The sequence below is a fragment of the Rhopilema esculentum genome, chromosome 11, assembly GCF_057945365.1.
Source record: "Rhopilema esculentum isolate cy_ngs chromosome 11, ASM5794536v1, whole genome shotgun sequence".
NCBI classification, from domain to species: Eukaryota; Metazoa; Cnidaria; class Scyphozoa; order Rhizostomeae; family Rhizostomatidae; genus Rhopilema; species Rhopilema esculentum.
In genome coordinates, this window is record NC_142825.1 from 13,720,394 (window position 1) to 13,731,095 (window position 10,702).

General features: G+C 36.4%; 1 protein-coding gene across 1 annotated transcript; it reads right to left on the minus strand.

Moving 5' to 3' along the window:
- Positions 1-6,264: 6,264 nt before the first annotated feature.
- Positions 6,265-6,603, minus strand: LOC148959040 (uncharacterized). The gene has a single exon (XM_089111432.1). The coding sequence runs from the start codon at positions 6,601-6,603 to the stop codon at positions 6,265-6,267; it is 339 nt and encodes a 112-aa protein (XP_088967558.1).
- Positions 6,604-10,702: the final 4,099 nt, after the last annotated feature.

Consider the following 10,702-nt stretch of genomic DNA (forward strand, 5'->3'; position numbering starts at 1 on the left):
CGTCCTGAATGGTGACTTCCATCATGCTCCTAAGGGTTAAAATTATAAGTGGCCCTTACTTGTATGATAAACCTTTCAAAGTTCTTGTTGGCAGATTGGTAGATGGTAATGCAAATTGCCTGTCTTTTATGCAAAATAACAAATTACAATGGCTTGATTGGGAAAGAGCATGTGATCATATAGCTATGTCAGTCAAAATTTGCACATTTTGAGGAATTTCATTCTACACGCCCAGAGTGTGGAAAAACGTAAAGCGACGATAATATCAAGTCATTTGACAGGCAACGTTATCTTTTCAGTTAGGAGTTTTGTAATCTGTCTACATCAAACAAAAGATCTCGACTTGTGTAGACAGAAAGCGTTCTTTTCTCTCTTGGACACTTCAACAAGGTGAGAGATTAGCGGTCGCTGATTGGTCAAAAACAAACAACAAATCAAATGTGTCTTTCTTCCTATCACATTACTTCCGATCAACAAATGGATAAGAATTTTTAGCTTACTTTCGACCATTATCTGTCGTTTATATTTTGAAGAGTGCCTGTCTTAACCCTCTTTATTTCCGCCAAAATGCGTTCTTGCTTCATCCTTTCTCCGAACCGTGCCGTTTCAAACTCCTTTTCGTGCTCAAAAAGCTTCTGTCTTATCAAAAATCACTCTAGAATATGAAATTGATATGCAATCATATGTTGAGTTCAAGATGACCTCATCTTATATGCCAAAAAGCTTACCATTTAAAAAATAAAAATACACACATCTATTGAAATATTAAATTCTGTGTTTTACCTATATGAAGACCTAACAACTAGTGGCTCTCGCGATGTGGCCAGTAGGCGAAAGAAAGGAGAGTGACTTTCAAAGACTTTATTGTTTTCAGGCAATCTGTGACAGTCAAATGTTACTGCAGCAGCAATGACCTGAATTTGTAGCTGGTCAAAACCTTATAAAAAAGAATCTGAGAAAGCTGTAGATTCCCCTCGTTAAAGTAAGACACCATCTTGTTCGAACTTCTCAAACATTTGCATAAGGATAGATTAAATTTCGATTTTTCATATGTCATAAACCATCGCAGACTGTCATACACCATCAGGAAGCTGCATAGATCATCGCCGACGAATTACGATATATGAAAACCTGACTAATAGAAAACGGATTTTTCTTATATCTACAACACCTTTTCGTCACGGCTGCTCTAAACGTCAGCGGTGTATTACTTATCGAAGGAGTTCTCTGCAAAAAATGAAGTTTCCGCTTTCAAAACATATATGATTTCCTTCTGCGTCGTTTCGCAATTACACTATTTAATCGCTTATATATTTTTCGCTAATTCAATATAGCTGCTTTTTGATAAAGCAAGAGAGATTATTCGAATAGGGGATTAAAAGAGCGTTTACTCGAAATAGTACGGTGAACTGTCGAGATAATTAAATCGATCATAAAGAAAAGTATTGAAGAAAAATGGGAACTTGCTCAACAAGAGAGAAATAATTAAAAGCAAACAGAAAATTTTGCCTTTAAAGAGAAAGATCAAAGAAAATCGATCAATAGCAACAAAAAAATTTTGCTCAGCAGCGGAAGATGATTCCGAAAAAAGATTAATTAGCATCAGATATTTGTTCTATTTGATAACAAAATATCACTTCTTGAGCCGTCTTACAAATTTCTTTTATGAATTGTAACTCTATGCTTTGGTTTCAAGGTGGTAGACGCTGCACATCCAATGGGCAATACCTTTCTAACTATAACCACAGAAACTGAGGCTGGAATCCTGGCTTATTCAACAACATATCAAATCAAAAGATCCAAGACAGATTCGAGCAATCTTCAGTTTAATTTAACAACGTTCAATTTGGATAATTTGGTTGAAAACAGCTATCTTTACCTAAACCTCTCAATTTCCCATTTGATTGGAAAAAGCAACTCAAATGCTTATGGTGTAACTCTCATGATTTATTTCAATACCAAATTTCTTCAGTTGAAATCACTGGCATTCGTCAACACAAGTCGCTTCAGTCTACCCCCGTCCAGAAACACAACCACGCCTGGGTTTATTATGATTGAAACTGATACAATGTGGCTGCTAAACAGGCAGGAATTCTCGATAACACTCCAGGCAAAATACCCAAAGACTTTATCAAGAGGAGAAAACTGCAATGAAGATATCATCATTGATTTTGCGTATAAGAACAACTTGACAAAATTCAATGGAACTGTGAACTCGACTTTAGAGAGGAATGTGCCATTCAAATGCAAAATTAACCAGAGTAGAGATATCAGGGAGAAATCAGTGAGGTTGCCGTCTCTAGCATTCAGCATGATTTATGACGAAGTAAATCAGCAATTCTTTTTCTGTTATCAAAATAAAACACACACGACAAGAGACTCTGCCACTTGCTTTTTCACAGAGAAGCAGAACGAATTTTGGCGACAGCTGCCTTATATTTCCTCACTGATGGGTGTTGATGTTGAAAAGAAAACTGTCTATGGATTGAGCAGATTTGGAATATCTTATGCTATTTCTTATTACCCATACAGTGTGTTTGATCAGATGGAAGATTCCGAATGGACACAAGTAAAGGATCAACAGCAAATAAGAAAAGCTCTGAAAGCAGCCAGTGTTGATTTGTTACCAGAGTTGCCAGAAAGCTCTTGGATAATAGATGACTCCGGCCAGGCGATTTGGGCAGCAACAAAAAGAGGAATCTCCAAAAAAGTAGATGGAGTATGGAAACGGAAGGTTGCTTTTGATGAATTCAGATAACGTGCTTTTGAGATTGACATTACCAAAAATCATATCTACGTTGGTACTATTTGTTCTTGCACAGTGTTTATCCGTTCTAGCACATGTTTACATCATCTTAGGTTCTTGCATACTATAAACCCTCACGTCTAGTAATTCTATATTTTAACACACAATTAATTCACTTTTGTCACAATTTGCGTTCTTGATGTTCACTTTGAGAAACGAAGCATTTTGGACGTCAAACAATAACATTTTGAAATGTTTCCTCTATTATAGCTTGCCATTTGCGATTAAAAACCCTTTCAGAATGGACATATGTTATTCATTTTTAAAAAATTGTCATATCAGGTTGGTGACTTAGTAGAAATGCTCATTCTATGGTCTAGGGGTTAAATCGTAGGAGGCTCATACTTAGGGAAGAGAGAACTTAAACAAAACCAAGCCTACCTGGCACAACTAATAACAGGCTCTTGCATAGAACCTCGACACCGTGACGAATATTTGTGGCTAGCTATATTTACCAGAATTGTTAGTATCCAATATTTGCTTTCACTAAGATTTTGAATTAGAGCATTTTGCATTTCGTCGATTCAGCGAATATTTTTGCTTTTCTTTCTGTCTGTCTGTCATTGCTATTCTTTCGGACCTCTTAATCGTTTTAACATTATCTATCATCTAACAGGGAAGCGTAATAATTCAATTTCAATTTCCTAAAATTTGTCTTTGAAACTCATGAAAATCAGTTCATCGAAACAGGCCAATCAGAAACGCGAGGTCTGAACTGTTAGGGTTGCTCCATCAGTTCTACTAGCCACGTGGCATAACGGGGGCCTCTAGGCTGCCTAAGGAAAAAGCTGAGACGAAGCCTCGAAGAACGGACTGCAAGAAAGTCTTCGTTTTGAAAACAAGGTGAATTGGCGCAACTTCTTAAAAACAAAGATATAAAATAGTTTGGAAGACCGTTTTGATCAGGGGCCCATAATCATCGAACTAAGATGCCCTAAACTACGCTACACCAATTAAATTGCTTCTAAAATAAACAGTTTGGGGGTCATACATTCGTGATCGTTGAGAGCCTTCGTGTCTTTTTGTATCACATAATTCTATGTTTAACGTAATGTAATTGGTAATCTGAGAAAAGCAGTTACAACAAACGTCTTTAGAGCTTCCACTCTAGCTAAGCCGTTTTAACCTAGTCCTACCTAGGATTGGTGATTTAGAAGAAATGTTCATTTTAAGGTTTAATGGTAATTCGAAAAAGGCACATACGTAGGGAAGAGAGAAACCAAGGCTTCAATTAGGCCTACCTGGGACAACTAATAACAGGCTCTTGCATAGAAACTTCCACAGTGACAAATTTTCGTGGCTCTTTGTGAAGTCTAGCAGGTAACCAAAACATGAGAATTCGTAAAAAATATGATGGATGGATGGATGGATGGATGGATGGATGGATGGATGGATGGATGGATGGATGGATGGATGGTTGGATGGATGGATGGATGGATGGATGGATGGATGGATGGATGGATGGATGGATGGATGGATGGATGGATGGATGGATGGATGGATGGATGGATGGATGGATGGATGGATGGATGGATTGATGGATGGATGGATGGATGGATGGATGGATGGTTGGATGGATGGATGGATGGATGGATGGATGGATGGATGGATGGATGGATGGATGGATGGATGGATGGATGGATGGATGGATGGATGGATGGATGGATGGATGGATGGATGGATGGATGGATGGATGGATGGATGGATGGATGGATGGATGGATGGATGGATGGATGGATGGATGGATGGATGGATGGATGGATGGATGGATGGATGGATGGATGGATGGATGGGTGGATGGATGGATGGATGGATGGATGGATGGATGGATGGATGGATGGATGGATGGATGGATGGATGGATGGATGGATGGATGGGTGGATGGATGGATGGATGGATGGATGGATGGATGGAGCAGTGTTACTGAATGGAAAGTTTTGGTTTTAATATTAGATTTGCGTTTGAAAGTTTCTAACGCCATTTTCATCTGGAAACAGAATCTAGACACTACAACGTGGCATAAGTATTGATGGATTCGAACTGCAAACAGCTCGAAGAATACCCAAATCCATGTGCTGTAGATATATCATGACTTCTTCACCAATTGATATATCTGTATGGGATCACACCGTGCGACCGTAGATTCCTCCGTGAAGCTGTGAAATTGTACAGATTTGGCTAGGCAGACTGTGAATAAAGCTTGACCATCAGTTTTTTATTAGCTTAACCATCAGTTTGACTGTCATTCGAAAACGTTTCTTGGCTTCCTCTGTCTTCATAATCTCCTCCATGTGCTGATTGGTATCTTTGAACTTTCATAGCATTCTATTAACGCCCAATATTTTTTAGCCGAAAAGATACGAAATTACCACAATTTTGGAATGGTCGAAGCTAGGGAACATCTGCCCCCCCCCTCCTCCGGCTCCCTGCCACGATGCTCCTTTCGTTGCTTATCCTAATATAGCTAGCTAATAATAAAAAAATCTTATGGCATAAGTTGTGCACAGAAATACAAGAGTCATCAAATATTGCCCAGTTTAATTCAGATAAAAAAATGGAAAGGAGAAGAATGTTGTTGCAACCTGATGCTACGTAGCTCATGTTGGATTTTGTGACTAGAAAATGAAGAAAATAATCGCCTTGGTGTGAAAAGAGTAAAACATAACTATAAACTCATTGTAAAATTTTCAAAAAGTCTGTTAATCTTCAAGTTCTTTTCTTTCAATTTATTTATCTAATTGTTATATACATGTAGTTATTGAATATTTATTCTTAAATTTTGCAAAGAAGGCCTAAATAAGCTTGTACATAGATATCTATATCATACCATGCTGTGAATAAATCGATCGTTATTATTGTTATTATTATTATTATTATTATTATTATTATTGTACAAGAAAACACAGCAAGTATGCTCCTCTCTTATCTGGTTTAGAAGGGCAGTTTAAATGTGTCTCCTTTGTTAATCTTTCTATGAGCTCTCTTGACATCTTTGGCAATTCCTGCAATCCATTCTTCAAAATGTGTGACTCTCTCTCTCCATCGATCAGCAACAAAAACAGTGCCTCATTTCTAAACTTCCCAACATTGCCATCCGTACTACGTACTACATACTTGTTGCAAAAAAAGCCATGGAAAAATCTGGAATTACATCCTTTTTAACTTTAGTTGTTTATTTTTTTTCTCAATTTTTCCTTATACCTTACGATTGTTATAGTTTTTTTCTTGTAAAACCAGACTAGCCCATTGCAATTTACATTGTAATAGTGAGATTTGTAGTTGTAGTTTAAGTTGAATTGGAAATGAAATGTTTCCATTATTATTATTGTTTTAATTATTATTATTGTGTGATTCTTTCCAGTCCAAAGATGCTCTTGTGGGTAATTCTTGCAGCAGAGAAACACAGCACTTTCCATAATATGTGAGCTGTTCTAACGATGTCAGGAATGTCTAACTTCCTATGACAGGTCTTTTGCGTTCTTTGAGATTGCTCCAAGCGCACCAATCACGATTGGTATTACTGTCACTTTCAATGCTCTGTGTTGTCTCTTAATTTCGATTGCTAGATTTTGATATTTGGTCAACTTCCCGTCCTCGGTTTTGATAATGTTCTGACCCGCTGGTACAGCTTTGTCAATTAGTGTCCACTCCTGTGTATCCGGTCGATTGTGCTGCAGCTTTCTATCTGTGTAGATAGTCGTTTCCCATGTAATTCGAGCATCTCTATATTCTGCGACTGCTAATGGATGATGATCAAACCACTTGTCGGTACATTCTATGTCGTACTTGCTGCACATCTTCCAGTGTACCCGCAGGGCCACCTTGTCATTACGTTTCCTGTACTCTCTCTGGACAAGCTTCGTGCATCCACTGATAATATGCCTTACAGCTTCAGTAGAGTGTCCACACGATCTACTCAGAGGTGTCTCTGAAGTCTTATCTATGCTTTACTTGTCGAGTATGTTCTTAATGCCAGTTCTTAGGCAGCTAAGATCCAACATTCTGTCTCCTTTTTCAAAAAACCACTCCTAAGCCAATACCCAAGAATTTTCTCCGGCTATATCTGATGTTTGTCGCACGAACTCCCCATGCAGGGCTTTCTCCTTCCAGTTCTTGACTTTTTCCTCGCGCATTCTCTTCTGGTAGTTCTGGATACTCTCTTTTTCATCTAATACCTTCTCCTGCAAAGCAGCTTGAAGCATCCACTCTGCGGTCTCTCTCAAATAGCCACGCAACGACTTACTCTCCTTCTTTGTACATTTTTCAATGCAGATCAGTCCTTTTCCTCCTTCCTTCCTCGGGTGACAAAGTCTCGCAACATTACTTCTGGTGTGCATACATCCAATCAATGCCAAATCACGACAGAGAAGAAACTGGCAATTAGAATTTTTAGCTTTGATTTTTTTTTTTAAATATTACTTGTTTCAAGCAACACTATTTTTAGCGGTATGTTAGAAAACTTACTGAGTTCTGTGCACCAAGGAACTCACTTTGAATCCACCTCTGTTCTGTTTGTGCAACAATAGACATTCACATCCAAAATCTGGTTTTTATATTGTTACTCTTTTCAGTGTGACTACTTTTACCAAAACTGGAAGTAAGAAAGTGGCCTTTCTAAGCATGACGAGGCGAGGCACATTGTTGAAAGACATTTATTTTACGGAATTCAGTCCTGGCCTTGGGAAATACGGAAAATATCAAAAATTTTATCTGTGAAAATTCTGCACTGCGCAATACAAATTTGTCGCACCTGCTCAAATTAAAAAAAATGCCCCCCATTCCCACATAATATCTGCCACTGAGTGGATAATCCCCTAAATGTCTCTTTACAATAACAGTTGATGAGGAAACATCAACAATGTCTGTGTATAAATTATATAGGTCCGTCAAAAGACATTACCAGGTCTCTCACGGAATAAAAAATTAAGATTTATTTTTACTATCAAGTCATAAGAAGCGACGATTGGCCGTTGGTGCATCGGCAGGAGTCGCTATACCTTACCCTTACCAAAACAAAACCTCAAACCTTCAATACAACTTTCCCCTGGTTTTAACCATTCTCTTTCTTTGTCTCGTTTTTCAGCAAAGGTGTTTTTTGTGGCTAACTCAATTACTGAAAGACTTAAAACAACAGCTATTTTGAGCAGAAGCAAATTCCTTAACAGATTCCCCTACAGTACATTCATTTCATGAACTTTCTGAACAAGATGGAGAATTCTTTTGTGGCACCTGCCTTCATAATGCTTTTCCGGTTCAATGTTTGAATAATGTAAAATTTGTGAAAGAGCTTAACATCGAAAGTGATGAATCGCTCATTCATATCGTCAATATCACTACCGGAACGTATACGTCATCGTCTTCTATCCCTGGGAATCAACGTCAACACCTTGTTCACACAAGATGCACGAAAATCCGAAATTGGAATATAACTGATTTTGACAAACATTTGTTGACATTGGTGTATCCCTTATGCTGTTTAAACACGTTATCCTTATTCCCTTTTTCACAATTGATTATAATAATCTGCTTAATCTTTCTTACAATATTAGCTTCACTTGTAAATGAAACTCAACAGCTATCTCGTAATTTGACTAAAGTCAACTTAATCAACTCGAAACTTGCAAATTAACTTACTCGCAACTTGCAAATAAACAAGAAATACTTACATAATTTAAGAGTGACGTAGATTCTAACTTACATAATTTCTCTAAATTAAATTATGAACAATTTTTTTGCGGTACAGAATTTGAAAATGGCTTTGAAAAAAAGCAAACATTTTACGACATACTAAAAGCTTTTTCGTCTGACACTCCTCAGAGCATAAAACGTCAGAATAGGTTCCGAAAAAACACGATGGAAAAATATATACCCAGTTGTGGATCGAAATAGGCCAATCAGAAAAACGCAAGCACAAGACCGGTATAGTTGACCAATCAGAGCCGCGAGCCTAAAGAAAAATTACCAATGGAGTCCAAGAGAGAAAACGAACTCCTTTTGTCTACACAATGGCGGCTTTTTCGTTTTTATGTAGATTGACTCCAAAACTGCTAGATGGAAGGACGACCGGGCTCTGCCAATTATCCGAAACATGTCGTCATTATAGAGTTTTGAACAATCTGGGTTGTCTAAAAGATGTTGACCAATGGCAGAATCACTTGTTTTAACAGTGTATATATTTATTTATAGGTGTGGTATACAATGATTCTTGAAAAACCTATCATCATTTTTCGATTACTTACAATCTACTTTATTCAAATTAAGTAAGGAATATAAGCCAATATTAAATTTGAGGTGACTTTACAATTAACCTTTTTAAAGTTGACAGTTCGGCTAATGCTGATTCCTTCCTTAATTTGATGCTCTCAAACTTTCTTAAACCTTTAGATTTAAAGCCAACTAGAATTGTTGAAAATTCTTCTCCTAGCCTAATTGATGATATTTTAAAAATGGCTTTGAAAAAGCAAACATTTAAGTAAAATAAAGCTTTTTGTCTGACAATCTTCGTAGTTTGAAACGTCAGAACATAAATCTGACGTTTGTTCTGATGTTCTAACGTTTTAAACCTTGAAGAGTGTCAGACAAAAAGCTTTATTTCACTCGAATGTTTGCTTTTTCCAAAGCCATTTTCAAGTTTCGTACCACCAAAACACTGTTTGATAATACTTTCATAAACTCTTTAGACACAGTAACAGGTGGTGATGATTCGATAGATAAATTATCTGATCATTTTTTCCAATCTTCACCCTATTTGAGGTTGAGAATAGAACTAAAGTTAAAGAAAACTCGATGTTTAAAGATTAACTCAATTTTAATAAAGAAACATACATAAATAATTCCGAACAGATAATTTCTTTTTCTGTTGATGAAACATTAGACTCAAAATGCGAAAAGTTTCACAACAACTTTCTTACCCTGTTAAACAAGCATGCTCCATTAAAAAAATCGAAACGCTTTAGGAAACAGCAACGCAAATCTAATGGCATTCTAAAATCAATAGCTACATAAAACCTCACTCCAAAAAAAGTTTATCGAAAGAAAAGACCAGTTTTGGTTTCTACGTCATGAAAAATACAAAAAAATACACTTAATCGTGTAATTTAACTAAGTAGACAAAATCATTACACTTCATACTTTAATAGCTTCAAAAATGACTCAAAGCTAATCTGGAAAGGAATTAAAAAAATTATGAATAAAAAATAATCGTAAGTCTCATCAAAGGATAAAACTGGATTTTAAGGGTAGGCTTTTTTCAGACGATAAACAAATTGCTAATAACTTTTTTACAAAAGTATAGCTCCTAACCTAGCTAGCTAGGACTGACTATAAGGCTTTATTAAAAAATGAAATCTCAGAAATTTCTTTTCACCTGTTTAGCCTGGTAAAGTTAAATTATGCTACTCAAAGAGTTTAAATCACAAGTTTCATATGACATTCCAGTTACAATGGTGAAAGACATAAGTGATTCTTTATCAAGTGTTCTATCTGACTTAATAAACGAGTCTTTAAGTAAAGGGCAATATCATTCTCTACTTTAAGATATTAGGTTATTCTAATTCACAAAGCAAACTCCAAATTAGACGTTTCTAATTATCGTCCAATATCCCTGTTAACCATCTTTAAAAAGATTTTTGAATATTTCATGCATACCCGACTTGTCCAATTCTTAGAAAAACATGAAATATTATATTTCCATCAGTTTGGCTTCCAAAAAAATAAATCTACAACCCAAGCAATACTTAACCTATGTAACCATCAAACTAATGCCATTGAAAAGAAATAAATTTCTTTTTGTATGTTTTTAGATCTTGCTAAAGTGTTTGACACAGTTGACCATGAAATATTAATATCAAAGCTTTCTCATCATGGAATTAGAGGTACTGCTTAAAGATTGGTTTA